General features: G+C 42.8%; 1 protein-coding gene and 1 non-coding gene across 3 annotated transcripts; both read right to left on the bottom strand.

Annotated features, from left to right (window-relative positions):
* Positions 1–75: 75 nt before the first annotated feature.
* Positions 76–26,134, bottom strand: LOC106581350 (EF-hand domain-containing protein D1). 2 transcript variants are annotated; one of them, XM_014163352.2, is made up of 4 exons: positions 25,322–26,134; positions 14,371–14,518; positions 6,047–6,181; positions 76–1,042 (listed from the first exon to the last, which is right to left on the bottom strand). In XM_014163352.2, the coding sequence occupies exons 1-4, from the start codon at positions 25,627–25,629 to the stop codon at positions 995–997; spliced, it is 639 nt and encodes a 212-aa protein (XP_014018827.1). In that variant the 5' UTR covers positions 25,630–26,134; the 3' UTR covers positions 76–994. The 2 variants fall into 2 exon arrangements, with proteins under 2 accessions (XP_014018827.1, XP_014018826.1); XM_014163351.2 differs by having other exon boundaries at positions 76–855; positions 25,322–26,132.
* On the bottom strand, positions 26,073–26,144 carry trnag-ucc (transfer RNA glycine (anticodon UCC)). Its single transcript has one exon. It is a non-coding gene; the product is annotated as a tRNA-Gly (tRNA).

Here is a 26,144-nt window from a genome sequence, read left to right as displayed (position 1 = left end):
CCGTTTGAAACTTATCAGACCAGCAAACTATATGACATCATTAGAATACACACATTATTGAGAAAGCACACAGAATGTGATTACCATTGTTTTATTTATGGAAAAATACAATACATCCATTTCCTTTTAATTTCAGAACCCATAAGACAACATATTGCTACAGTGTTACATGATGGCATGTTTCTAGAAATTAAACAAACATGGATTACAGGTCAATATTCAATATAATAGTACAATCTGCCAAAAGTAAAAACGTTGATTCACAGAGTGATTTTGAAAATGTTTCAACAGAACAAAATGTCGAGAAATTGTTTTTGACACAGGTATTGTAACATTCCTTTAACTTCTACACATCAATTGGTCAATACATTGCTCCACAAAACCTTTTCAGTAATGTACATCAAACAATTAAATTATTGATGGAAAATAGAAAAATCTATTTCCTTAAAATAGGCATGACCTCACTGTTTTAAAATATGTGATAATATTGTGTATAATAGCTAATATAATCATGTTAATTAGAACAATAATATCAACTAATCATAATAGCCATATCATAACAATAACCGTATTAGCAATCTCTTGCATTATTCAATAAAATATTCTTATTAGTGTATCCAGGGAAGCTGTGGAACTACTTTAAAACCTCCCTTTCTGTGCATGTAAGTCTGCGTGTGATCATGGATGTTTTAGTGTGTGTGTGTGTGTGTGTCTACTGTGTTAAGAGCAGAAGGCAGACTGCAGCTCTTTGAAAGCAGCCTGTCTCTGTTTCCTATCTAGCTCCTGTCTCTTCCGTTCCTCCTGCTCCTCTCGGATCTCAGCCTCAAACTTACTGCCCACCTTCAGAGCCTGCACCTGCACCATACAACACACTTAGATCTACAATCCAGCAAGGATTATATAACACCACTCTAAATCTGTACCTGAAACATTGGATGATGTAACAGACTCAAAAACAGCACAGAACACACACACTGTCACTGCATTTCTCTTTCTATCCACTAGAGGTTGGATGTGGCGTAAGACATGCTGAAGTAGAATCCTGTTATGATGGGAAAGATGAGGAATAAATCAGGCCAGCTAATGCACGTCAGTTCTTAAAATAGCTGAGTGCTTGTGACCCGTATACTGTGACCTGCATTTCCTCAAGTCTTCACAACTATACATCTGGGACACATGTCACACAACCTCCCCTTGTCCAATCAACCTGGTTCATCATGGGCATTGATTCTATAACATTGACACATAACCAACATTTTCTCACACATACATACACTATCGTTTAAAAGTTTGGGATACTTAAATGTCCTTGTTTTCCATGAAAACATACATGAAATTAGTTGCAAAATGAATAGTCAAGACGTTGACAAGGTTATAAATTATGATTTTTAATTGAAATAATAATTGTGTCCTTCAAACTTTGCTTCCCTCAAAGAATTATCCATTTGCAGCAATTACAGCTTTGCAGATCTTTGGTATTTTAGTTGTCAATTTGTTGAGGTAATCTGAAGAGATTTCATCCCATGCTTCCTGAAGCACCTCCCACAAGTTGGATTGGCTTGATGGGCACTTCTTACGTACCATACGGTCAAGCTGCTCCCACAACAGCTCAATAGGGTTGAGATCTGGTGACTGTGCTGGCCACTCCATTATAGACAGAATACCAGCTGACTGCTTCTTCCCTAAATAGTTCTTGCATAGTTTGGAGCTGTGCTTTGGGTCATTGTCCTGTTGTAGGAGGCTATTGGCTCCAATTAAGCGCCATCCACAGGGTATGGCATGGCGTTGCAAAATGGAGTGATAGCCTTCCTTCTTCAAAATCCCTTTTACCCTGTACAAATCTCCAAATTTATCACCACCAAAGCACCCCCAGACCATCATATTGCCTCCACCATGCTTGACAGATGACGTCAAGCACTCCTCCAGCATCTTTTCATTTTTTCTGCATCTAACGAATGTTCTTCTTTGTGAGCAGAACACCTCAAATTTAGATTAGTCTGTCCATAACTGTTTTTTCCAATCTTCCTCTGTCCAGTGTCTGTGTTCTTTTGCCAATCTTAATCTTTATTTTTATTGGCCAGTCTGAGATATGGCTCTTTGCAACTCTGCCTAGAAGGCCAGCATTCCGGAGCATTCCTCTTCACTGGTGTTTGCGGGTACTATTTAATGAAGCTGCCAGTTGAGGACTTGTGATGTGTCTGTTTCTCAAACTAGACACTCTAATGTACTTGCTCAGTTGTGCACTGGGGCTTCCCACTCCTCTTCTATTCTGGCTAGAGCCAGTTTGCGCTGTTCTGTGAAGGGAGTAGTACACAGCGTTGTACCAGATCTTCAGTTTCTTGGCAAATTCTCGCATTGAATACCCTTCAATTCTCAGAACAAGAATAGACTGACTAGTTTCAGAAGAAAGGTCTTAGTTTCTGGCCATTTTGAGCCTGTAATCAAACCCACAAATGCTGATGCTCCAGATACTCAACTAGTCTAAAGAAGGCCAGTTGTATTGCTTCTTTAATCAGGACAACAGTTTTCAGCTGTGCTAACATAATCGCAAAAGGGTTTTCTAATGATCAATTATCCTTTTAAAATGATCAACTTGGATTAGCTAACACAACGTGCCATTGGAACACAGGAGTGGTAGTTACTGATAATTGGTCTCTGTACGCCTATGTAGATATCCCATTAAAAATCAGGCGTATCCAGCTACAAAAGTCATGTACAACATTAACAATGTATTAACACTGTATTTCTGATCAATTTTATGTTATTTTAGTGGACAAAAAAATTGCTTTTCTTTCAAAAACAAGGACATTTCTAAGTGACCCCAAACTTTTGAACGGTAGTGTACATATATACATACAGTACCAGTCAAAAGGTTGGACACACCTACTCATTTAAGGGTTTTCTTTATTTTTGCTATTTTCTACATTGTAGAAAAATAGTGAATACATCAAAACTATGAAATAACACATATGGAATCACGTAATAACCAAAAAAGTGTTCAACAAAATATATTTCATATTTGAGATTCTTCAAAGTAGCCACCCTTTGCCTTGATGACAGCTTTGCAAACTCTTGGAATTCTCTCAACCAGATTAATGAGGTAGTCACCTGGAAGACATTTCAATTAAAAGGTGTGCCTTGTTAAAAGTTAATTTGTGGAATATTTCCTTCTAATGCATTTGAGCCAATCAGGTGTGTTGTGACAAGGTATGTGTAGTATACCGAAGATAACCCTATTTGGTAAAAGACCAAGTCCATATTATGGCAAGAACAGCTCAAAAAAGCAAAGAGAAACAACTGTCCATCATTACTTTAAGACATGAAGGTAGGTCAAATCTGAAAATGTCAAGTACTTTGAAACTTTCTTCAAGTGCAGTTGCAAATACCATCAAGCGCTATGATGAAACTGGCTCTCATGAGGACCGCCACATGAAAGGAAGACCAAGAGTTACAGTGGGGGGAAAAAGTATTTGATCCCCTGCTGATTTTGTACGTTTGCACACTTACAAAGAAATGATCAGTCTATAATTGTAATAGTAGGTTTATTTGAACAGTGAGAGACAGAATAACAACAAAAAAATCCAGAAAAACGCAGGTCAAAAATGTTATAAAATGATTTGTATTTTAATGAGGGAAATAAGTATTTGACTCCTCTGCAAAACATGACTTAGTACTTGGTGGCAAAACCCTTGTTGGCAATCACAGAGGTCAGACGTTTCTTGTAGTTGGCCACCAGGTTTGCACACATCTCAGGAGGGATTTTGTCCCACTCCTCTTTGCAGATCTTCTCCAAGTCATTAAGGTTTCGAGGCTGACGTTTGGCAACTCGAACCTTCAGCTCCCTCCACAGATTTTCTATGGGATTAAGGTCTGGAGACTGGCTAGGCCACTCCAGGACCTTAATGTGCTTCTTCTTGAGCCATTCCTTTGTTGCCTTGGCCGTGTGTTTTGGGTCATTGTCATGCAGGAATACCCATCCACGACCCATTTTCAATGCCCTGGCTGAGGGAAGGAGGTTCTCACCCAAGATTTGACGATACATGGCCCCGTCCATCGTCCCTTTGATGCTGTGAAGTTGTCCTGTCCCCTTAGCAGAAAAACACCCACAAAGCATAATGTTTCCACCTACATGTTTGGCGGTGGAGATGGTATTCTTGGGGTCATAGGCAGCATTCCTCCTCCTCCAAAGACGGCGAGTTGAGTTGATGTCAAAGAGCTCCATTTTGGTCTCATCTGACCACAACACTTTCACCAGTTGTCCTCTGAGTCATTCAGATGTTCATTGGCAAACTTCAGACGGGCATGTATATGTATTCTTGAGCAGGGGGACCTTGCGGGCGCTGCAGGATTTCAGTCCTTCACAGCATAGTGTGTTACCAATTGTTTTCTTGGTGACTATGGTCCCAGCTGCCTTGAGATCATTGACAAGATCCTCCCGTGTAGTTCTGGGCTGATTCCTCACCGTTCTCATGATCATTGCAACTCCACAAGGTGAGATCTTGCATGGAGCCCCAGGCCGAGGGATACTGACAGTTCTTTTGTGTTTCTTCCATTTGCAAATAATCGCACCAAATGTTGTCACCTTCTCACCAAGCTCCTTGGCGATGGTCTTGTAGCCCATTCCAGCCTTGTGTAGGTCTACAATCTTGTCCCTGACATCCTTGGAGAGCTCTTTGGTCTTGGCCATGGTGGAGAGTTTGGAATCTGATTGATTGATTGCTTCTGTGGACAGGTGACTTTTATACAGGTAACAAGCTGCGGTTAGGAGCACTCCCTTTAAGAGTGTGCTCCTAATCTCAGCTCGTTACCTGTATAAAAGACACCTGGGAGCCAGAAATCTTTCTGATTAAAATGCAAATCAATTTATAACATTTGTAACATGTGTTTTTCTGGACATTTTTGTTGTTATTCGGTCTCTCACTGTTCAAATAAACCTACCATTAAAATTATAGACTGATCCTTTCTTTGTCAATGGGCAAACGTACAAAATCAGCAGGGGATCAAATACTTTTTTCCCCCACTGTAGCTCTGCTGCAGAGGAAAAGTTCATTAGAGTTACCAGCCTCAGAAATTGCAGCCCAAATAAATGCTTCACAGAGTTCAAGTAACAGACACATCTCAACATCAACTGTTCAGTGGAGAATCAGGCCTTCATGGTCAAATTGCTGCAAAGAAGCCACTACTAAAGGACACAAATAATAAGAAGAGACTTGCTTGGAAATCTGTCCTTTGGCCTGATGAGTCCAAATTTGAGATTTCTGGTTCCAACCACCTTGTCTTTGTGAGACGCAGAGTAGATGAACAGATGATCTCTGCATGTGTGATTCCCACCATGAAGCATGGAAGAGGTGTGATGGTGTGGGGGTGCTTTGCGGGTGATACAGTCTGTGATGTATTTAGAATTCAAGGCACACTTAACCAGCATGGCTACCACAGCATTCTGCAGCGATACACCATCCCATCTGGTTTGCGCTATCATTTGTTTTTCAACAAGACAATGACCCAACACACCTCCAGGCTGTGTAAGGGCTATTTGACCAAGAAGGAGAGTGATGGACTGCTGCATCAGATGACCTGGCCTCTACAATCACCTGACCTCAACCCAATTGAGATTGTTTGGGATGAGTTGGACCGCAGAATGAAGGAAAAGCAGCCAACAAATCCTCTGCATATGTGGGAACTCCTTCAAGAGTGTTGGAAAAGCATTCCTCATGAAGCTGGTTGAGAGAATGCCAAGAATGTGCAAAACTGTCATCAGGGCAACGGGTGGCTACTTCGAAGAATCTAAAATCTAAAAAATATTTTTATTTGTTTAAGACTTTTTTGGTTACTAAATTATTCCATATGTGTTATTTCATAGTTTTGAAGTCTTCACTATTAGTCTTCACTAATAGTACAAATAAAGAAAAACTCTTAAATGAGTAGGTGTCCACACACACACACACACACACACACACACACACACACACACACACACACACACACACACACACACACACACACACACACACACACTTTCTCTCCTCTTCCTCTATCCTACTCCTACCTTAGCCTCAAAATAGTCCCGTGCCCCCATGACCCCCTCTGTGGAGACGTCTATCTCAGACAGTCTGGCCAGAGCCATCAGACCACTCTCCTCCTGCAGCTCGCCTGCAGCTGCTCGCCTGAAGATCAGCAGGAACTGGAGGTGAAAGGAAAACATCAAGGTGGGTGAGAGAGGCTCAGACAGAACTATACATTTTAGGTCAGTAGATTTTAGAATATATACATAGATAGAGTTTTATTACAGTGCACTGCACATTGTGAAATAAACAGAATATGTTATTGTAGGTCATAGTTGATTTTTTTGGGCTCTAAAATGGCTATGAAATGACTTTTTGTCAAATATAGGGTCCTACATTTAATGTACTGCCACAACAATTGTGTTTCATAACTTGCCATCCCTACAAAGCTTCACTTAAGTGCTCATGTCCAAGAAGCCCGTGTTTGGAAGATATATTGGCACGGGTGTTCGTCCGGTAAACCGTGCCAAAATATCCTCCAAACACCAGCCATTAAGGGCATTATCACTTTTGTACAACGGGTAACCAACATATTCAAATAATGATTGACATATTTTAATTAAAAAGTTATTTTTATGAATTTATTCATACTATTTCATCCTTCCACAAGATATAGTCCCGAGACAAATCTAGGGTTGCTACCCAAGCCGGGTGGTCGTTCGTTCTATTGGTCCGGTTGCTAGAGACGCGACCCAGACGTTCAGTCTTTTTGTTCTGTATCCATGGATGCGAGCAACCCAGTCGTTTGTTCTAAATGTAACATTGCAATACTGTCTGACAATGTTGTTATCCCTTACTTGCTAGCTAGCCAACTACAGCTAACTTACAGTCACTTCAAAATGTGCAGCCAGAATAACAGCAAAGTAGCTGCATTTGCATTTGTTTAAGCTACTTTCTAGAAACATTTATTTGGAAACATCCGTAACAATGAGATAATGAGGCCCGATTTCGCCTGGTATAGAAAATGTGCTCACTCGTCAGTACACTGTTGTTCGAGAGCTAGCCAACAACACAGCTAACACAATCCCTTCAAACTGAAGCTGGAAAGACTGCAAACTAGCTGCACTTCGTTTCGTTTTACCTTTTATTGTTATTTATTTTCTCCCCAATTTCGATCTTGTCTCATTTCTGCAACTCCCCAATGGGCTTGGGAAGCGAAGGTCGAGTCATGCGTCCTCCGAAACATGACCCACCTAACCGCGCTTCTTAACACCCGTCCGCTTAATCCGGAAGCCAGCCGCACCAATGTGTCAGAGGAAACACGTTCAACTGACGAGGAGGTCAGCCTGCAGGTGTCCGGCTCGCCACAAGGAGTCGCTAGAGCACGATGATCCAAGTGCTTAAATAGACACCGGCTGGAATGCGGTTAACCAATCAGCATTCAGGATTAGACCCACCGTTGTATGAAACATCAATAAGTACCTAATATCTAATATCATAACATCATATAGAAGTGATAACTGTTCCTTCTAATATCATAACATCATGTAGGAGTGATAACTGTTCCTTCTAATATCATAACATAATTTAGAAGTGATAACTGTTCCTTCTAATATCATAACATCATGTAGGAGTGATAACTGTTCCTTCTAATATCTGTGTCATAAAATCATATAGACATTATAACAACTGTTCATGTCTGTGGGTTTAGTGTCAGAACTGTCCTCCTATGAAAAGTGCTTTCTGTGTGTGACCTTGGTGTAGCAACCTGATAACAATCAATCAATCAATCAATCAATCAATCAATCAAATGTATTTTCTAAAGTCGTTTTTACATTAGCAGTTGTCACAAAGTGCCATACTGATACCCAGCCTAAAACCACAAAGAGCAAGCAATGCTGGTGCAGAAGCAGAGTGGCTAGGAAAAACTCTAGAGATGAACCAGGCTCTGAGGGGTGATAGAATTCCCCATCTAGCCTGACCACCAGTGGTCCTAGGGGAACTGTGCTGTGTAATGGGATATGTCTGTGTGGAACTCTGCTACTCCAATCAGGAGAATGAGAGGCAGAGAGAGTCAACGCCCCAGAGCTGAAACACAACAGAGTCTTTGTATATCTCTGTTCAGCTGCCCCTATCACCTGTTTAACCCTGTGAGTGAACATACTAACTGTAAGTTGCTCTGGATAATAGTGTCTGCTAAATGACTAAAATGTCAAATGTAAATGAGTGTGTGAGAGAGAGGGAGAGAGAGGGGGGGAGAAGGGGAGATAGAGGGGGTAGGAAAGATAAGGAGAGAGGGAGGGAGAAGTGAGGTATGAAAGAGAAGGAGGGGGGAGTGGGTGGGAGAAGGGAGAGGGAGGGGGTAGGAAAGAGAAGGAGGGAGACAGGGAGAGTGGGAGGAAGAAGGGAGAGGGATGGGGTAGAAAAGAGAAAGAGAGCCCAAGGATAGCAAAAGCAACACAATTAGATCCAACAAAATCATGAGAAAACAGAAAGATAATTACTTGAAACATTGGAAAGAATTTACCAAACAACAGAGCAAACTGGAATGCTATAGGCCCTAAACAGAGGGTACACAGTGGCAGAATACCTGACCACTGTGACTGGTCAGGTATTCCGATGTAAACAAATGGAGTGGTCATGTGATAATGAACTAGAATGTATTGGCCTGAACGTTACACTGTCTCCCCAAATGTCTTTTACCCTTATTGGAATGTATAGACCACCTTCCACCAAAAGTGTGTTTTTTGACCAGTTTAGTAACATGCTTAGGGAATGTGATTTTGGGAAAGAGGTCATCTTAATGGGAGATTTTAATATTAATTATGAGGACTAGTCTTGTAGGAAAACCCTCAAACAGATCACTAATACCTTTGACCTTACACAGCTAGTTAAAGGGCCAACCAGGGTAACTTGTTGCTCAAATAGACAGATTGATTTGGTGTTCAGTAATAAACCAGAGAGAGTGACTAAATCATTCAATATGGTTACTGGGCTATCTGATCATAATCTGACACTAATAGCCAGAAAGCTGTCTAAGAGCAGGTTTAACCTCTCTACTGTTAGAAAGCCGGATCAACTAAGAATACCTAAGAGTGAATTAAACTATTTTGAAAACCCAATTAATGGAATTAACTGGAATGATCTCTTGTCCTATACAGACGTGGAAGCTGATAGTGAGGTTTTTCTATCCACAATCCAGACTACAATAAATGGCTTCCTAAAGAAAATCAAATCCAAACCTGGCCAAAAGAGCACTCTTCCTTGGCTAAATAGAGAAATCTGGAATTGATGAAAGAACGAGATTATGCTCTAAAAACAGCCCTAAAATCCAAATTAGAGCATGACAGACGTAGGTTTACCATGTTGAGAAATAAGGTGATGAAAAAAATCTGACAGGCCAAGGCAAACTTTTTTATTAACGTAATTGGTGAGGCAAAGGGAAATTCTAAATTGATCTGGGAGAATCTAAAAAACAGGGAAAGACCATAGTAACACTGCAAAAAGACTAGAAATCACGGAGAATAACAATCTAACACAGGATACAGTCGAAATAGCAATAGCCTTCAATTCCTACTTTATTGACTCTGTCGGGGTACTGACACAGAACTGGTTTCTTGGGCTCAGTGCTAGTGAATGACGCTCAACCTGTCTTCATCATAAGGGAGATTTCTGAGTCAAAGGTGAACAAGGTGATTAGCTCACTAAAGAACTCTAAATCCAAAAATGTGTTTGGGCTGGACTCTACCTTTCTTAAAAACTACAAAGAGTCACTCATTGGCCCCATTACTAAGGTCACCAACACATCTATTGGTCTTGGGGTGTTTCCAAGGGTATGGAAGTCGGCCATAATAACGGACATCTTTAAATCGGGCGACCCTGCTGACGTGAGTAACTACAGGCCCATTACAGGCCCACAGGCCCTGTGGTGTCGACGGTTGTTGAAAAGTGTGTAGCAGAACAACTGATTGCCCACCTCAACAACAGCCCCTTCACATTACACTCCATGCAGTTTGGCTTCAGAGCGAAACACTCCACAGAAACGGCCAACTGCTTTCTTCTGGAAAATGTGAAGTCCAAGATGGACAAAGGGGGCGTTGTTGGGGCTGTGTTTCTGGACCTAAGGAAGGCTTTTGATACTGTTAACCATGAGATTCTCATCACAAAATTGTCCAAGCTCAACTTTTCCCCCGATGCCTTGAGATGGATGAAATCATACCTTGTAGGCAGAACTCAGTGTGTCAGAGTGAGCAATGAGCTGTCGCCCACTCTTAGCTATGATGTGGGCGTGCCCCAAGGGTCAATACTGGGGCCCCTCCTGTTCACCCTGTACATTAATGATCTGCCCTCTGTCTGTACTGGGTCTGGAGTTCAAATGTATGCAGATGATACAGTGATATATGTGCATGCAAAGAGCAAGCAACAAGCTGCACAAGAACTCACTACTGTAATGGTCCAGGTTACAAAGTGCCTTAATGACATTGCATCTCAATGTGAAAAAAACTGTTTGTGTCACGGCTGTCGTAAGGAGGAGCAGACCAAAGTGCAGCGTGTGTGTCGTTCCACATTTTATTTACACTATGAAACTATGCAATACATATAAATAAACTTGAATAACAAAAAACAACAAACCATGACGCAGAGGTGAAACATACACTGACTCAAAGATAATCTCCCACCAACCCAGGTGGAAAAAACCCTACTTAAGTATGATCTCCAATTAGAGACAACGAGGACCAGCTGCCTCTAATTGGAGATCATCCCAAACAAACCCCAACATAGAAATACAAAACTAGCACCTAACTAGCACCTGAGGTTTTGTGTCATGGATCATCCCTACAGGCTCCGGGCAATGGATCATCCCTACAGGCTTCTTGCCATGGATCATCACTGGAGGCTTCGGACCATGGATCATCACTGGAGGCTTCTTACGTGAAGCTGGAACAGGTCTCACCGGACTGGGGAACGTCGCTGGAGGCTCCGGACTGGGGGACGTCGCCGGAAGCTCTGGACTGGGAAGACACACTGGAGGCCTAATGCGTGGGGCTGGCACAGGTGGCGCCAGACTGGTAACACGCACCTCAGGGCGAGTGCGAGGAGCAGGAACAGGACACACCGGACTGGGCAGGTGCACTAGAGACCTGATGCGTGGGGCTGGCACAGGTGGCGCCAGACTGGAGACACGCACCTCACGGTAAGCACGAGGAGTTGGCTCAGGTCTCCAACCTGACTCTGCCAATCTCCCCGTGTGCCCCCCCCCCCCCAAGAAAATTTGGGGGCTGCCTCTCGTGCTTCCCTTGTTGCCGTGCGCTCGCTGCGTCCACCTGTTCCCATGGGAGGCGCTTTTCTCCTGCCCCTAAATCCTCCAAAGCCCTGGATATACTCCTCCTTATCTCCTCAATAGTCCACTGGTCCATACCACGCTGCTTGGTCCTTTGGTGGTAGGAGATTCTGTCACGGCTGTCGTAAGGAGGACCGGACCAAAGTGCAGCGTGTGTGCCGTTCCACATTTTATTTACACTGTAAAACTATGCAATACATATAAATAAACTTGAATAACAAAAAACAACAAACCATGACGCAGAGCTGAAACATACACTGACTCAAAGACAATCTCCCACCAACCCAGGTGAAAAAAACCCTACTTAAGTATGATCTCCAATTAGAGACAACGAGGACCAGCTGCCTCTAATTGGAGATCATCCCAAACAAACCAACATAGAAATACAAAACTAGAACCTAACAACATAGAAATAGAAAACATAGAATACAACAAAGAACCACAAATCTCGAATGCCCACCCAAATCACACCCTGACCTAACCAAAATAGAGAAACAAAACGTCTCTCTCAGGTCAGGGCGTGACAGTTTGCATGTTCTTCACAAAGAGGGCAACAGACGCTACTGAGCCAGATGTCTATGTGTCAGGGGAGAAGCTCCAGGTGGTATCTGATTTTAAGTACCTTGGCATCATACTTGATTCCAACCTCTCTTTTAAAAAGCAGGTGAGAAAGGTAATTCAAACATATGGCAGCAGATCCACAAGGTCTGCCATGAGAGGTGACTGTATAGTTCCCTTAATTAAGGAAAAGCACCTTTAGTAAATCCGCTTTCTCTGTGAGACCTTCCCATGTCTGGAATACACTGCCATCAGACACACATAACTGCACCACATATCCCACTTTCACAAAATGCATGAAGACATGGCTAAAGGTCAATCAGATTTGTGAACATAATCCCTAGCTGTGTATTGCCGCTTTCCATGTTGTCTGTTGTCTGTAGCTTGTGAGGTGTGGAAACACTTTGTTGTTTTTATGGATTTTGTCTTGTTGCTTTTTGTTCTATGTTTCTCTGTCTGTATGCTATATCTTGCTTGTCCTATGTTGCTCTGTCTGTATGCTATGTCTTGCTTGTCCTATGTTGCTCTGCGTGTGCTCACTGCTCATTGATTGTCTGTATTGTAATTGTTTTTAATAACCTGCCCAGGGACTGCGGTTGAAAATTAGCCGGCTGTGCACTGTCCCCACTGTCATGTGCACTGTCCCCGTAAAAATAAAATATACTCAAAACTCAAACCCACAATTAAGGAAGGTTTTGACTATGTACACACTCAGTGAGCACATCCTTGCTATTAAGAGACCCCCCCCCCATACACTCACAGAGTGATATTGAGACACAGACTTTTACAGACTGTCCTGAGAGGAGTGCAGTGCCTTCAGAAAGTATTCATACCTCTTGACTTATTACACATTTTGTTGTTACAGCCTGAATTACAAATTTATAAAAAAAATATATATATGTCACTCATCTACACACAATACCCCATAATGACAAAGTTAATTTTTTAGTTTTTTTATGTTTGCACATTTATTAAAAATGAAATTCTGAAATATCTCATTTACATAAGTATTCACACCACTGTCTTGCCATAGAATTCCCAATAGATTTAAGTAAAAACTGTAACTTGGCCACTCAGGAACATTCATGGTCTTCTTCGTAAGCAACTCCAGTGTAGATTTGTTTTAGGTTATTGTCCTGCTGAAATGTGAATTCCTCTCCCAGTGTCTGGTGGAAAACAGACTCAACCAGGTTTTCTCTAGGATTTTGCCTGTGCTTAGCTCCATTCCGTAAATGTTTTATCCTGAAAAACTCCCCAGTCCTTAAAGATTACAAGCACACCCATAACATGACCCAGCCACCACTATGCTTGTAAATATGGAGAGTGGTACTCAGTAATGTGTTGTATTGGATTTGCCATAAACATAACACTTCCTATTCAGGACAAAATGTGAATTGCTTTGCCACATGTTTTGCAGTATTACTTTAGTACCTTGTTTCAAAGAGGATGCATGTATTGGAATATTTGTATTCTGTACAGGCTTCCTTCTTTTCATTCTGTCAATTAGGTTAGTATTGTGGAGTAACTACAATGTTGTTGATCCATCCTCAGTTGTCTCCTTTCTCCTATTAACTCTGTAACTGTTTTAAAGTCCCCATTGGCCTCATGGTGAAACCTCTGAGAGGTTTCCTTCCTTTCCGGCTTCTGAGTTTGGAAGGACACCTGTATTTTTGTAGTGACTGGGTGTATTGATACACCATCCAAACTGTAATAAAAAATGTCACCATGTTCAAAGGGATATTCAATGTCTGTTTTTTTATTTTTACTCATCTACCAATACGGGCACTTCTTCGCGAGGCATTAGAAAACCTCCTTGGTCTTAAGTGTTTGAATCTGAGTTTGAAATTCACTGTTCGACTGAGGGACCTTACAGATAATGTTTGGGGTACAGAGATGTGGTAGACATTAAAAAAATAATGTTTATCATTAGTATTGCACACAGAGTGAGTCCATCCAACTTATTATGTGACTTGTTAAGCACAGTTTTAGTCCTGAACTTATTTAGGCTAGCCATAACAAAGGGGTTGAATACTTATTGACTCAAGACATTTCAGCTTTTCCTTTTTAATTAATTAGTAAAAATAAAACAACATAATTCCACTTTGACATTATGGGGTATTGTGTGTAGGCCAATGACAACATAAATATCAATTGAATCCATTTTAGATTCCGGTTGTAACACAGCAAAATGTGGAAAAAGTCAAGTGTGAATACTTTCTGAAGGCACTGTATGTTTTACTGCAGTTAAAAATACACACTGTAATTACCAGGCCTCTGTGATGCATGCATACACACACACACACACACACACACACACACACACACACACACACACACACACACACACACACACACACACACACACACACACACACACACACACACACACACACACACACACACACACACACACACACACACACACACACAGGGAAATTGACATGGAACTAGACAATACAGTACACATACCTCTCTGTAGCTCAGCTTGCCGTCGAAGTCCTCATCCACCTCCTTGATCATGTTCTTGAGGCCCAGGTGGGTCTGAGGAGCTCCCAGCTTCTCCATCATCAGCTTCAGCTCCATCAGGTCTATGAAGCCGTCCTTACCACTGTCAAACCTCCAGAGAGAAGAGGGTTGATCCATGAACTTACATTATAACAGCACAACTCTATGAAGCCCTCCTTACCACTGTCAAACCTACATACACTATACAGTGAGGGAAAAAAGTATTTGATCCCCTGCTGATTTTGTACGTTTGCCCACTGATAAAGAAATGATCAGTCTATAATTTTAATGGTAGGTTTATTTGAACAGTGAGAGGCAGAATAATAACAAAAAAATCCAGAAAAACGCATTTCAGAAATGTTATATATTGATTTGCATTTTAATGAGGGAAATAAGTATTTGACCCCCTCTCAATCAGAAAGATTTCCGGCTCCCAGGTGTCTTTTATACAGGTGACGAGCTGAGATTAGGAGCACACTCTTAAAGGGAGTGCTCCTAATCTCAGTTTGTTACCTGTATAAAAGACACCTGTCCACAGAAGCAATCAATCAATCAGATTCCAAACTCTCCACCATGGCCAAGACCAAAGAGCTCTCCAAGGATGTCAGGGACAAGATTGTAGACCTACACACGGCTGGAATGGGCTACAAGACCATCGCCAAGCAGCTTGGTGAGAAGGTGACAACAGTTGGTGCGATTATTCGCAAATGGAAGAAACACAAAAGAACTATCAATCTCCCTCGGCCTGGGGCTCCATGCAAGATCTCACCTCGTGGAGTTGCAATGATCATGAGAACGGTGAGGAATCAGCCCAGAACTACACGGGAAGATCTTGTCAATGATCTCAAGGCAGCTGGGACCATAGTCACCAGGAAAACAATTGGTAACACACTACGCCGTGAAGGACTGAAATCCTGCAGCCCCCGCAGGGTCCCCCTGCTCAAGAAAGCACATATACATGCCTGTCTGAAGTTTGCCAATGAACATCTGAATGATTCAGAGGACAACTGGGTGAAAGTGTTGAGGCCAGATGAGACCAAAATGGAGCTCTTTGGCATCAACTCAACTCGCCGTGTTTGAAGGAGGAGGAATGCTGTCTATGACCCCAAGAACACCATCCCCACCGTCAAACATGGAGGTGGAAACATTATGCTTTGGGGGTGTTTTTCTGCTAAGGGGACAGGACAACTTCACCGCATCAAAGGGGCGATGGACGGGGCCATGTGCCGTCAAATCTTGGGTGAGAACCTCCTTCCCTCAGCCAGGGCATTGACAATGGGTCGTGGATGGGTATTCCAGCATGACAATGACCCAAAACACACAGCCAAGGCAACAAAGAGTGGCTCAAGAAGAAGCACATTAAGGTCCTGGAGTGGCCTAGTCAGTCTCCAGATCTTAATCCCATAGAAAATCTGTGGAGGGAGCTGAAGGTTCGAGTTGCCAAACGTCAGCCTCGAAACCTTAATGACTTGGAGAAGATCTGCAAAGAGGAGTGGGACAAAATCCCTCCTGAGATGTGTGCAAACCTGGTGGCCAACTACAAGAAACGTCTGACCTCTGTGATTGCCAACAAGGGTTTTGCCACCAAGTACTAAGTCATGTTTGTAGAGGGGTCAAATACTTATTTCCCTCATTAAAATGCAAATCAAGTTATAACATTTTTGACATGCGTTTTTCAGGATTTTTTTGTTGTTATTCTGTCTCTCACTGTTCAAATAAACCTACCATTAAAATTATAGACTGATCATTTCTTTGTCAGTGGGCAAATGTACAAAATCAGCAGGGGATCAAATACCTTTTTCCCTCACTGTATATACACAATTATGTGGATACCCCTTCAAATTAATGCATTCAGCTATTTAAGCCACACCCGTTGCTGACAGGTGTATAAAATAGAGCACACAGCCATGCAATCTCCATAGACAAACATTGGCAGTAGAAGCTGATGAATCAGCTTCACCATCTGGCAGTCCGACGGACAAATCTGGGTTTGGCGGATGCCAGGAGAACGCTACCTGCCCAAATGCATAGTGCCAACTGTAAAGTTTGGTGGAGGAGGAATTATGGTCTGGGGCTGTTTTTTTATGGTTCGGGTTAGGCCCCTTAGTTCCAGTGTAGGGAAATCTTATCGCTAAAGCATTTATTGACATTCTAGACACAAGCATTTCGCTACACCTGCAATAACATCTGCTAGACACGTGTATGTGACCAATACAATTTGATTTGATTTGATTTAGACGATTCTGTGCTTCCAACTTTGTGGCAACAGTTTGGGGAAGGCCCTTTCCTGTTTCAGCATGACAAGGCCCCGTGTACAAAGCGAGGTCCATACAGAAATGGTTTGTCAAGATTGGTGTGGAAGAACTTGTCTGGCATGCACAGTGCCCTGACCTCAACCCCATTGAATACCTTTGGATGAATTGGAACACAGACTACGAACCAGGCCTAATCGCCCAACATCAGTGCCCGATCTCACTATTGCTCTTGTGGCTGAATGGAAGCAAGTCCCCGCAGCAATGTTCCAACATCTACTGGAAAGCCTTCCCAGAAGAGTGCTCATGATTCTGGTATGAAATGTTCGATGAGCAGGTGTCCACATACTTGGTCATGTAGTGTACAGGTGTATCTACATACAGCCAGGGAGAGAGGAAGGTACACAGACATTACACTACCTCACATTAAATTACCAGGAGAGAAAACATGTAATGTCTGTTTGTCATAAAGGACAGAAACTATGGGTCATAGATAGTTATATAGTCAACAACTACAGCCCAGAGGTGTTTCTCATGGTCAGCTCAAATGCTCAGCAAAACCTCATGGCTCTAGTAAGATATGTGCCAAGTTCAGCCTTGACTGGCTGACAGGCACAATGTGGTGAAAGGCATCTATACCCTGAGTCTGAACAGACGGCCACATCTAGACATACAGATACAGGCCCAAAGCCTACCAATTACATTAAACACACACACACACACACACACACACACACACACACACACACACACACACACACACACACACACACACACACACACACACACACACACACACACACACACACACACACACACACACACACACACACACACGAGAGTGTGTGTGTGTGTGTGTGTGTGTGTGTGTGTGTGTGTGTGTGTGTGTGTGTGTGTGTGTGTGTGTGTGTGTGTGTGTGTGTGTGTGTGTGTGAAATGCGTGTGTGTCAAATGCATGTGTGTGTGTGTGTGTGTGTGTGTGTGTTTGAGAGGGGGCCTGCAAGGGCCCCCTCTCTATCTGACACAACAAGTGTTTACAGATCCGTTCACACAGCTGTTTGAGAGGCACTGGATCTGGGTGTGAGTGAGGAAACACACACACTCTCTCTCACACACACAAAGAAACACACACGTGTGCTCCTATCTTGCCGATGCCTGAATGGTAGGAGTGTAATCTGGTCAGACCAGAAACCAAAGAGTTGTTTCAGTCCAACTCTTCAAAGGCCATAGGAACTAAACCCCCTCCCTTCAAAACAACCTGATTTAGGACTATTAACTTCCTAACAATCAGCCTAAAGATATCATCTCAGTAGCACAAAGGACCATTGATTTGAACCCCACCCCATCACTTTAAAGGCAAACCTTGCTTTACTAATGCTAAACACCCATCCCAAAATAAATCATTGTTACTAATACATCCACCCAATACTGTAACCCACCCAATACTGTAACTTACCCACTACTGTAACTCACCCAATACTGTAACACACCCAATACTGTAACTTACCCAATACTGTAACCCACCCAATACTGTAACCAACCCAATACTGTAACCCACCCAATACTCTATCTTACCCAATACTGTAACCCACCCAATACTGTAACCCACCCAATACTCTAACTTACCCAATACTCTAACTTACCCAATACTGTAACTCACCCAATACTGTAACTCACCCAATACTGTAACCCACCCAATACTGTAACCCACCCAATACTGTAACTCACCCAATACTGTAACCCACCCAATACTGTAACTCACCCAATACTGTAACTCACCCAATACTGTAACCCACCCAATACTGTAACTCACCCAATACTGTAACCCACCCAATACTGTAACACTACTCATTCCCCTCACACAACACATTTCCTGCCATCTGTGTTCTAAAACAGCTGGTTCATTTTGGCCCTCCACAGCTGACCAGCATGACAACTGTTCACAGCAATGGATGACCCCAGAGCAGCTTAGCAACTGTCACCTGTACATACAGGACTCACTCCACAGCTTAGTGACAGGTCCCAGTCCAGATCCTCAGCTGGGTCAGTCAGTATCTCACAATAACAACATGTTATGCTGAAAGAACAGAAAAACTGTCTAGTCAGAAGCACTTGATCACTATGATCATTAAAATACTACTCTAGGCTACTATTACAGCCCCAGCTTTCTACCACAATCTACAGACTGAAAGTCTGCCGAAAGCTTTGACATAAGAAAAATAAGAAAGGCTGTTTGGCTAACAAAAACTCAAAAGTGAAACGTTGCAAGAAAACATTGTTGTGGAATGTCTTCCATTGTAAGTAGTGACACAGCCACAGCCACAGCTACTGTCCATGGTCAGGCCTTACTGTCCCACAGCTAACTTCCTGCAGTATGGTAATTATAGATACCAAGGCTTTTGGCATGGACACTGTATTTTTGGGATCTCTTTCTCTCTCCATTTCCCTCTCACTCCCTTACTCCCTCTCCCTCGCTTTCCCTCTCCCTCCCTCTCTATCTTTTCCTCTCCCCTCTCTCTTTCTCTCTCCCCCTCTCTCTCTCATTCCCTCTCTCTCCCTCTGTCTCTCCCCTTCTCTCTCTTTCCCTCTCCTTCCTCTGTATCTCTCTCTCTTTCCCTCTATATATCCTTCTCTTCCCTCCCCTTCTCGCTCTCTCCCTCCGTCTCTCCCCCTTTTCCCCTCATCTCTCTCTCTCCCTCCCTTCCTTCCCTACCCCTCTCTCTCTCCCTTTCTATCCATCACCCCTTTCTCTCTCCCTGCCTCTCGCCCTCCTTTCCTCTCCCCCCTCTCTCTCTCACCCCCTCACCCCTTTCTCTCTCTCTCTACCCTCCCGCTCTCTATCCCCTCTCTTTCTCTCTCAGCAGGAGTGTATTCAGATCACTTTTGCTGCTATAAGGCGTATAGGTCAGAGTGAAGATGGAGCAGGTAAGTGCCGACTGATAGGGCCTCATCCTCATCTCTAATGCAGCCTGTTTTAGACTAGCGCCAGGCTAGGCACGTGTCTGTGCATTTTCACCCCGGAGACAGGAATATTTGTGGGGAGAAAACAGAGATATTTGTGGAAAAGCCATCCCTCAGAAATCACAGTGACTAACACATTACCACCATAGGCTGATTTTAGAGCATTGACTCAATCAAAAGTCAGAATTGTGACTACACTTAGAAAAAATGGTTCCAAAAGGGTTATTCTGTTGTCCCCATAGGATAACTGTTTTTGGTTTCAAGTAGAACTATTTTGGGTTCCATGTAGAACCCTCTGTGTAAAGGGTTCAACATGAAACTCAAAAGGGTTCTACCTGGAACCAAACATGGTTCTTCAAAGGATTCTCCTATGGGGACAGTCGAAGAACCCTTTTAGGTTCTACAGTACATAGCATCTTTTTTTCTAAGAATGTGGTGTTGATGATGAGTATGAGTTACGCAGGGTTAAAAGGCAGGGAAGGGTTAAGGCCTCTGGAATGCAGAGAAAGTGGGTGAATGAGTGGCGCAAGTGCACCATCAGGAAAGAGAAAGAGGGTGAGAAGGGGTGAGAATTAAGGTGGTGAGGAGGAGTAGACCAATATATGATGGGATGAGGCAGAGTGTAAAGGGGTGAGAGAAGGGGCAGAATTTAGGATGGAATGGCCCGGCCCTGCCCTCAATCTAGTCTACTCCCACTTGGAACATTCCAAAGTGCCCCCTCCCTGGCCCTCACCCAAGCTAGGCTCTGTCACCATGACCGCATCCAAGCAAACTTTAGGACACAGACAGACAGGCCACTGTCTAATCAGTGTGCCCCGCTGAGCATGTGCTTCACCCACAACTAGGTTACCTGCCAGTGGCTAGGTCAGAGGTCAAGTACCCTGCATGCAAAACTAAGGAGAGCAGGGGAGATGAAAGACGGGTTGGGTAGATAAAGGAGTCTCAACTCAGAAAATATTGATTAAGGCAAAGACAGCACACCTGACCTCTCCGCTTCAGCCAATGAAAAGCCTACAGAGAGATGATAGGATAAACTAAGGACATGGAGGTTTTACAGCACTGGAGGTTTTACAGCACTTCACTCACTGTGATCTAATTAATCATCAAGGTGTGAACTTTGCACTGAAACCAAACTCTAAAGCCTTGACTGTCTATACTCATGACACTTACGACACGGGTGGGTAATGCTGCAACACGTGTCTTATCATGGGTGGGTATTGCTGCAACACGTGTCTTATCACGGGTGGGTAATGCTGCAACACGTGTCTTATCACGGGTGGGTAATGCTGCAACACGTGTCTTATCACGGGTGGGTAATGCTGCAACACGTGTCTTATCACGGGTGGGTAATGCTGCAACCCGTGTTTTATCATGGGTGGGTAATGCTGCAACATGTGTCTTATCATGGGTGGGTAATGCTGCAACCCGTGTCTAATCATGGGTGGGTAATGCTGCAACCCGTGTTTTATCACGGGTGGGTAATGCTGCAACACTTGTTTTATCACGGGTGGGTAATGCTGCAACACTTGTTTTATCACGGGTGGGTAATGCTGCAACCCGTGTTTTATCACGGGTGGGTAATGCTGCAACCCGTGTTTTATCACGGGTGGGTAATGCTGCAACACTTGTTTTATCACGGGTGACACGTGTCTATCACAGGGTGGACATACAGTGCATTCTAAAAGTATTCAGACCCTTGACTTTTTCCACATTTTGTTACGTTATAGTCTTATTCTCAAATGGATTAAATAAATATTTTTTGTTATTAATGTACACACAATACTACATAATTACAATGCTAAAACAGGTTTAGAATTTTTTTCAAATATATTACAAATAAAAAACAGAAATACCTAATTTACATAAGTATTCAGACCCTTTGCTATGAGCTTCCTGGTGCATCCTGTTTCCATTGATCATCCTTGAGATGTTTCTACAACTTCATTGGACTCCACCTGTGGTAAATTCAATTGATTGGACATGATTTGGATCGTGTCCAAGACACAGGATCGTGTCGAGACACAGATCTGGGGAAGGTTACCAAAAAATGTCTGCAGAATTGAAGGTCCCCAAGAACACAGTGGCCTCCATCATTCTCAAATGAAAGAAGTTTGGAACCACCAAGACTATTCCTAGAGCTGGCCGCCGAGCCAAACTGAACAATTGGGGAGGTGATCAAGAACCCGATGGTCACTCTGACAGAGCTCCAGAGCTCCTCTGTGTAGATGGGAGAACATTCCAGAAGGACAACCATCTCTACAGCACTCCACCAATCATTTATAGTAGAGTGGCTAGACAGAAGCCACTCCTCAGTAAAAGGCACATGACAGCCCGCTTGGAGTTTGCCAAAAAGCACAGAAAGGACTCTCAGACCATGAGAAACAAGATTCTCTGGTCTGATGAAACAAAGATTGAACTCTTTGGCCTGAATGCCAAGCGTCACGTCGAGAGAAAACCTGGCAACATTCCCTACGATGAAGCATGGTGGTGGCAGCATCATGCTGTGGGGATGTCTTTCAGCGGCAGGGACTGGGAGACTAGTCAGGATCAAGGCAAAGAAGAACAGAGCAAAGTACAGAGAGATCCTTGATGAAAACCTGATCCAGAGTGCTCAGGACCTCAGACTTGGGCGAAGGTTCACCTTCCAACAGGACAACAACCCTAAGCACACAGCCAAGACAACGCAGGAGTGGCTTCGGGACAATCCACCAAATGTTCTTGATTGGCCCAGCCAGAGCGCGGACTTGAACCCGATCGAACATCTCTGGAGAGACCTGAAAATAGCTGTACAGCAACACTCCCCATCCAACACGACAGAGCTTGAGAGGATCTGCAGAGAAGAATGATAGAGACTCCCCATATACAGGTGTGCCAAGCTTGTAGCGTCATACCCAAGAAGACTCGAGGCTGTAATCACTGCCAAAGGTGCTTCAACAAAGTGCTGAGGAAAGGGTCTGAATACTCATGTAAATGTGATATTTTAGTTTTTTATTTGAAACAAATCAGCAAAAATGTCTAAAAACCTGTTTTGGCTTTGTCATCAAATCAAATCAAATGTATTTATATAGCCCTTCGTACATCAGCTGATATCTCAAAGTGCTGTACAGAAACCCAGCCTAAAACCCCAAACAGCAAGCAATGCATGTGAAAGAAGCACGGTGGCTAGGAAAGACTCCCTAGGAAAAACTCATTATGGGGTATTGTGTGTAAATTGATGAGGGAAAAAAACAATTTAATCAATTTTAGAATATGGCTGTAACGTAACAAAATGTGGAAAAAGTCAAGGGGTCTGAATACTTTCAGAATGCATTGTATGTCTAGGAAGTGCTCCAGTGATGGCTATAAGGGAGATGGATAAAACCTGCCCCGGGCAGAACAGCTTCAGAGTCATAGAGGGAGAAGATGGGACTATGGAGATAGAGGACACATTCAACCAACACCCAAACAGAATAGAGAATCTGGGGCGGTGTGAGTGAGTGAGTGAGTGAGTGAGTGAGTGAGTGAGTGAGTGAGTGAGTGAGTGAGTGAGTGAGTGAGTGAGTGAGTGAGTGAGTGAGTGAGTGAGTGAGTGAGTGAGTGAGTGAGTGAGTGAGTGAGTGAGTGAGTGAGTGAGTGAGTGAGGCATGTTTACTAAATCTTTCTTCATGAGTGCATCTAAGTGCAGTTTGTCAATGAGAGGCGTGTTCAAGTAAATCCTCAGGAAAGAGGGTGATACCAGGCCCCCCTACTTTCTCCCTCTCTCTGTGACCCATTTGCTCCTCTACATACTGGCTCTTCCTTTCCAACTGTGCTGAGAGCGAAACTAGGCCAAACTCAAATGTAAAACTCAAGTTTAAATACATAGTCCTAGAAAAACTGCGGTGTCACTGCATCTACCCACAAATCAATATCCTTCTCTACGCTGCGTTCACATGCACCTGTAGCTACAAAGCTTTAGATGAACAGATGAACTGGGACAACAGTATTACATGTTGTCAACAGAAATCCAAGTAGTCTCCCCTACAGCTCTGAGCAAATACATGGACACTACTAGTCTCACACACAGAGGCTGTCCAGTCTCTGTATACAGTAGGGTCTCCTCTCGTCAGTGGTCCCTCCTCACACACACACACACACACACACACACACACACACACACACACACACACACACACACACACACACACACACACACACACACACACACACACACACACACACACACACACACACACACACACACACACACACCAGGTTAGTACACTACGTAGTCTATGAGAGGATTAACTGAGAGGTAGAGAACAAAATAGGGGGGGGTTCTCCCTACACAATAATAATAATACTATTGTCATGTAAGCTATTTAGGGTATTATTAATATATATTGTGGCAGAAAACAGATAGTGTTGTAGGCTAGATGAAGACTATTCAGTCTGTGATGTTCCACAACAATTTAACTCCAAAAGCAGTAGACAGAGGTCACTCAGCAATATCAATTCACCTTGTTAATTGTGTGGTCAGGTAGTTGTCTCCCTCATAATATATAGGCTTCATCTCTTTATCACAGTGTTCTGAATTTTACATTTACATTTAAGTCATTTAGCAGACGCTCTTATCCAGAGCGACTTACAAATTGGTGGATTCACCTTATTACTTTATCCTATCCTAGGTATTCCTTAAAGAGGTGGGGTTTCAGGTGTCTCCGGAATCAATTCCTCATACCCACTCAATTCCTTACCTGGTTGTGACTAGCCTATACTATGCATAGTGGAGTCCAGGGAGCCAAATAACACTTTTAGGCTTTTGCTTATTATGAAAAGGCCATCTAAGTTATATTAATAATATGTTTATACAAACAACATACATCAACTACCATTATTTACACACTGTAACTACATTTCTAGGATATACTGAAAGCGGCAGGAGTAAAATGTTACAATTGACTCAGCAGACGGGATGAAATGTAACAGGCTGAGAAGTTAAATATAACACTGTCATTAATGGTAAAAATGAAGGGCAATTTAAAAAATGATGATTATGATTTGAAACTGATATTTGGATGAAAATACAATAAATTGAGACCAAATATTTCCATTTGATCTTTTAGGCATATCATATTGACCAAAAACGGAGTAGCCAAAATGAATATATTTTACATAAGATATTTTTAGAATTTAAGTCTAAATTTGACTTTTTTTGTAATTCTTCTAAAGTATTATCTTAGTTGTACTGCTAAACTTGATGTAAAGAAGTGACATTTTATATAATTATGTGAATGCGTCTAAATATTATATACCATTTTAGGTACTGCATTACAACGAAACCCCCACAAAATACAACAATTATTGTCATTAACTATACCAATCAAAATACCCTATCTTACTGATAAAAAGTGTATATGTTTAGATACATGGAGAATGGCTCCACAAGCCTATTATCAAAAAAAGAGTATATTTACCCATTTTTGTCAATAAAACGAAAAAGAATTGATGGATTTAACCTAAACTTATTAGGCATGTAGACACTAAGCAAGTATTAGGACATTTTATAACATGTTTCTAATTTGAGTTACTAAGCTGTTTCAACTGACCAGGTGTTCCCCGGTCTCCCCTACAGACATAACTAAGGGACATTCCCTCTTTATCAAGACAAGTCACATCAAATAACCATAGCCACATTAGTCAGATTTGAATGATATTCAAATAAAAATAAAGTCTTAGCCTACCGTTTGAAAATTTTCTCCATGTCTTTGATCTGTTTGCGGGAGAACTCTTTGAATTCCGTGTAGGGATTGAACACCTTGGCCTGCTTGGACGCCGCGTTCCCATTGTTGATGCACAGTCTCCGGGTGAGTTTCGCGGTGAGTTCCGATGTGTCATCATTGACAATGACCACCACCGCTTTTTTCTGCGGACCAGGGACAGGGTCGCTCGCTTTCACCGTTGTCTCCTCTGGAGTAAACGGGTTGAATAGGGGAGCCGGCTCCGCGGCCAGCCTGGGCTGCAGTTTCCTCGCCAATTCGTCCGATGCCATGGTGCGTAGGATACTTTTTGACTTGATGCAATGGAAGCGTGTGCCTGGTACTCAGGATGGAAGTCAGCTGTGTCTGTCAGCTCTTGGCTCAGAGAGTTCCTTTCATCACCCAGGACAGTTTCGAGGGGGCGGAGCACAACGGAGCATCAGCATCAAAACATCATTTGAGCTATATTACAACATCTAAAACCAACCACAGGCGAGCCCAAGCAAATGGGAGCATACAATGAGCATAAAACGGGGCAAATAAAGGTGCAACACGAGCAGACAAGCTGTTGTTCAATTAATTGCTTGATTGAGAATGTTTCAAATTTTAGCTAGTATTTGAGGGAAATTCTTTGTATGTTTACTTGGTAATCCTTATTGTCGACCCTATTTATAGCTGTGACGCAGGTGCCACAATGCAGGCTCAATCATAAAGGAACTACAAAGGCAAAAATAACTGCGTTGGCCGGGAATCGAACCCGGGTCAACTGCTTGGAAGGCAGCTATGCTCACCACTATACCACCAACGC

Source organism: Salmo salar, chromosome ssa20, assembly GCF_905237065.1.
Source record: "Salmo salar chromosome ssa20, Ssal_v3.1, whole genome shotgun sequence".
Taxonomy (NCBI): Eukaryota; Metazoa; Chordata; class Actinopteri; order Salmoniformes; family Salmonidae; genus Salmo; species Salmo salar.
This window is presented reverse-complemented; position numbering and strand designations above follow the sequence as displayed.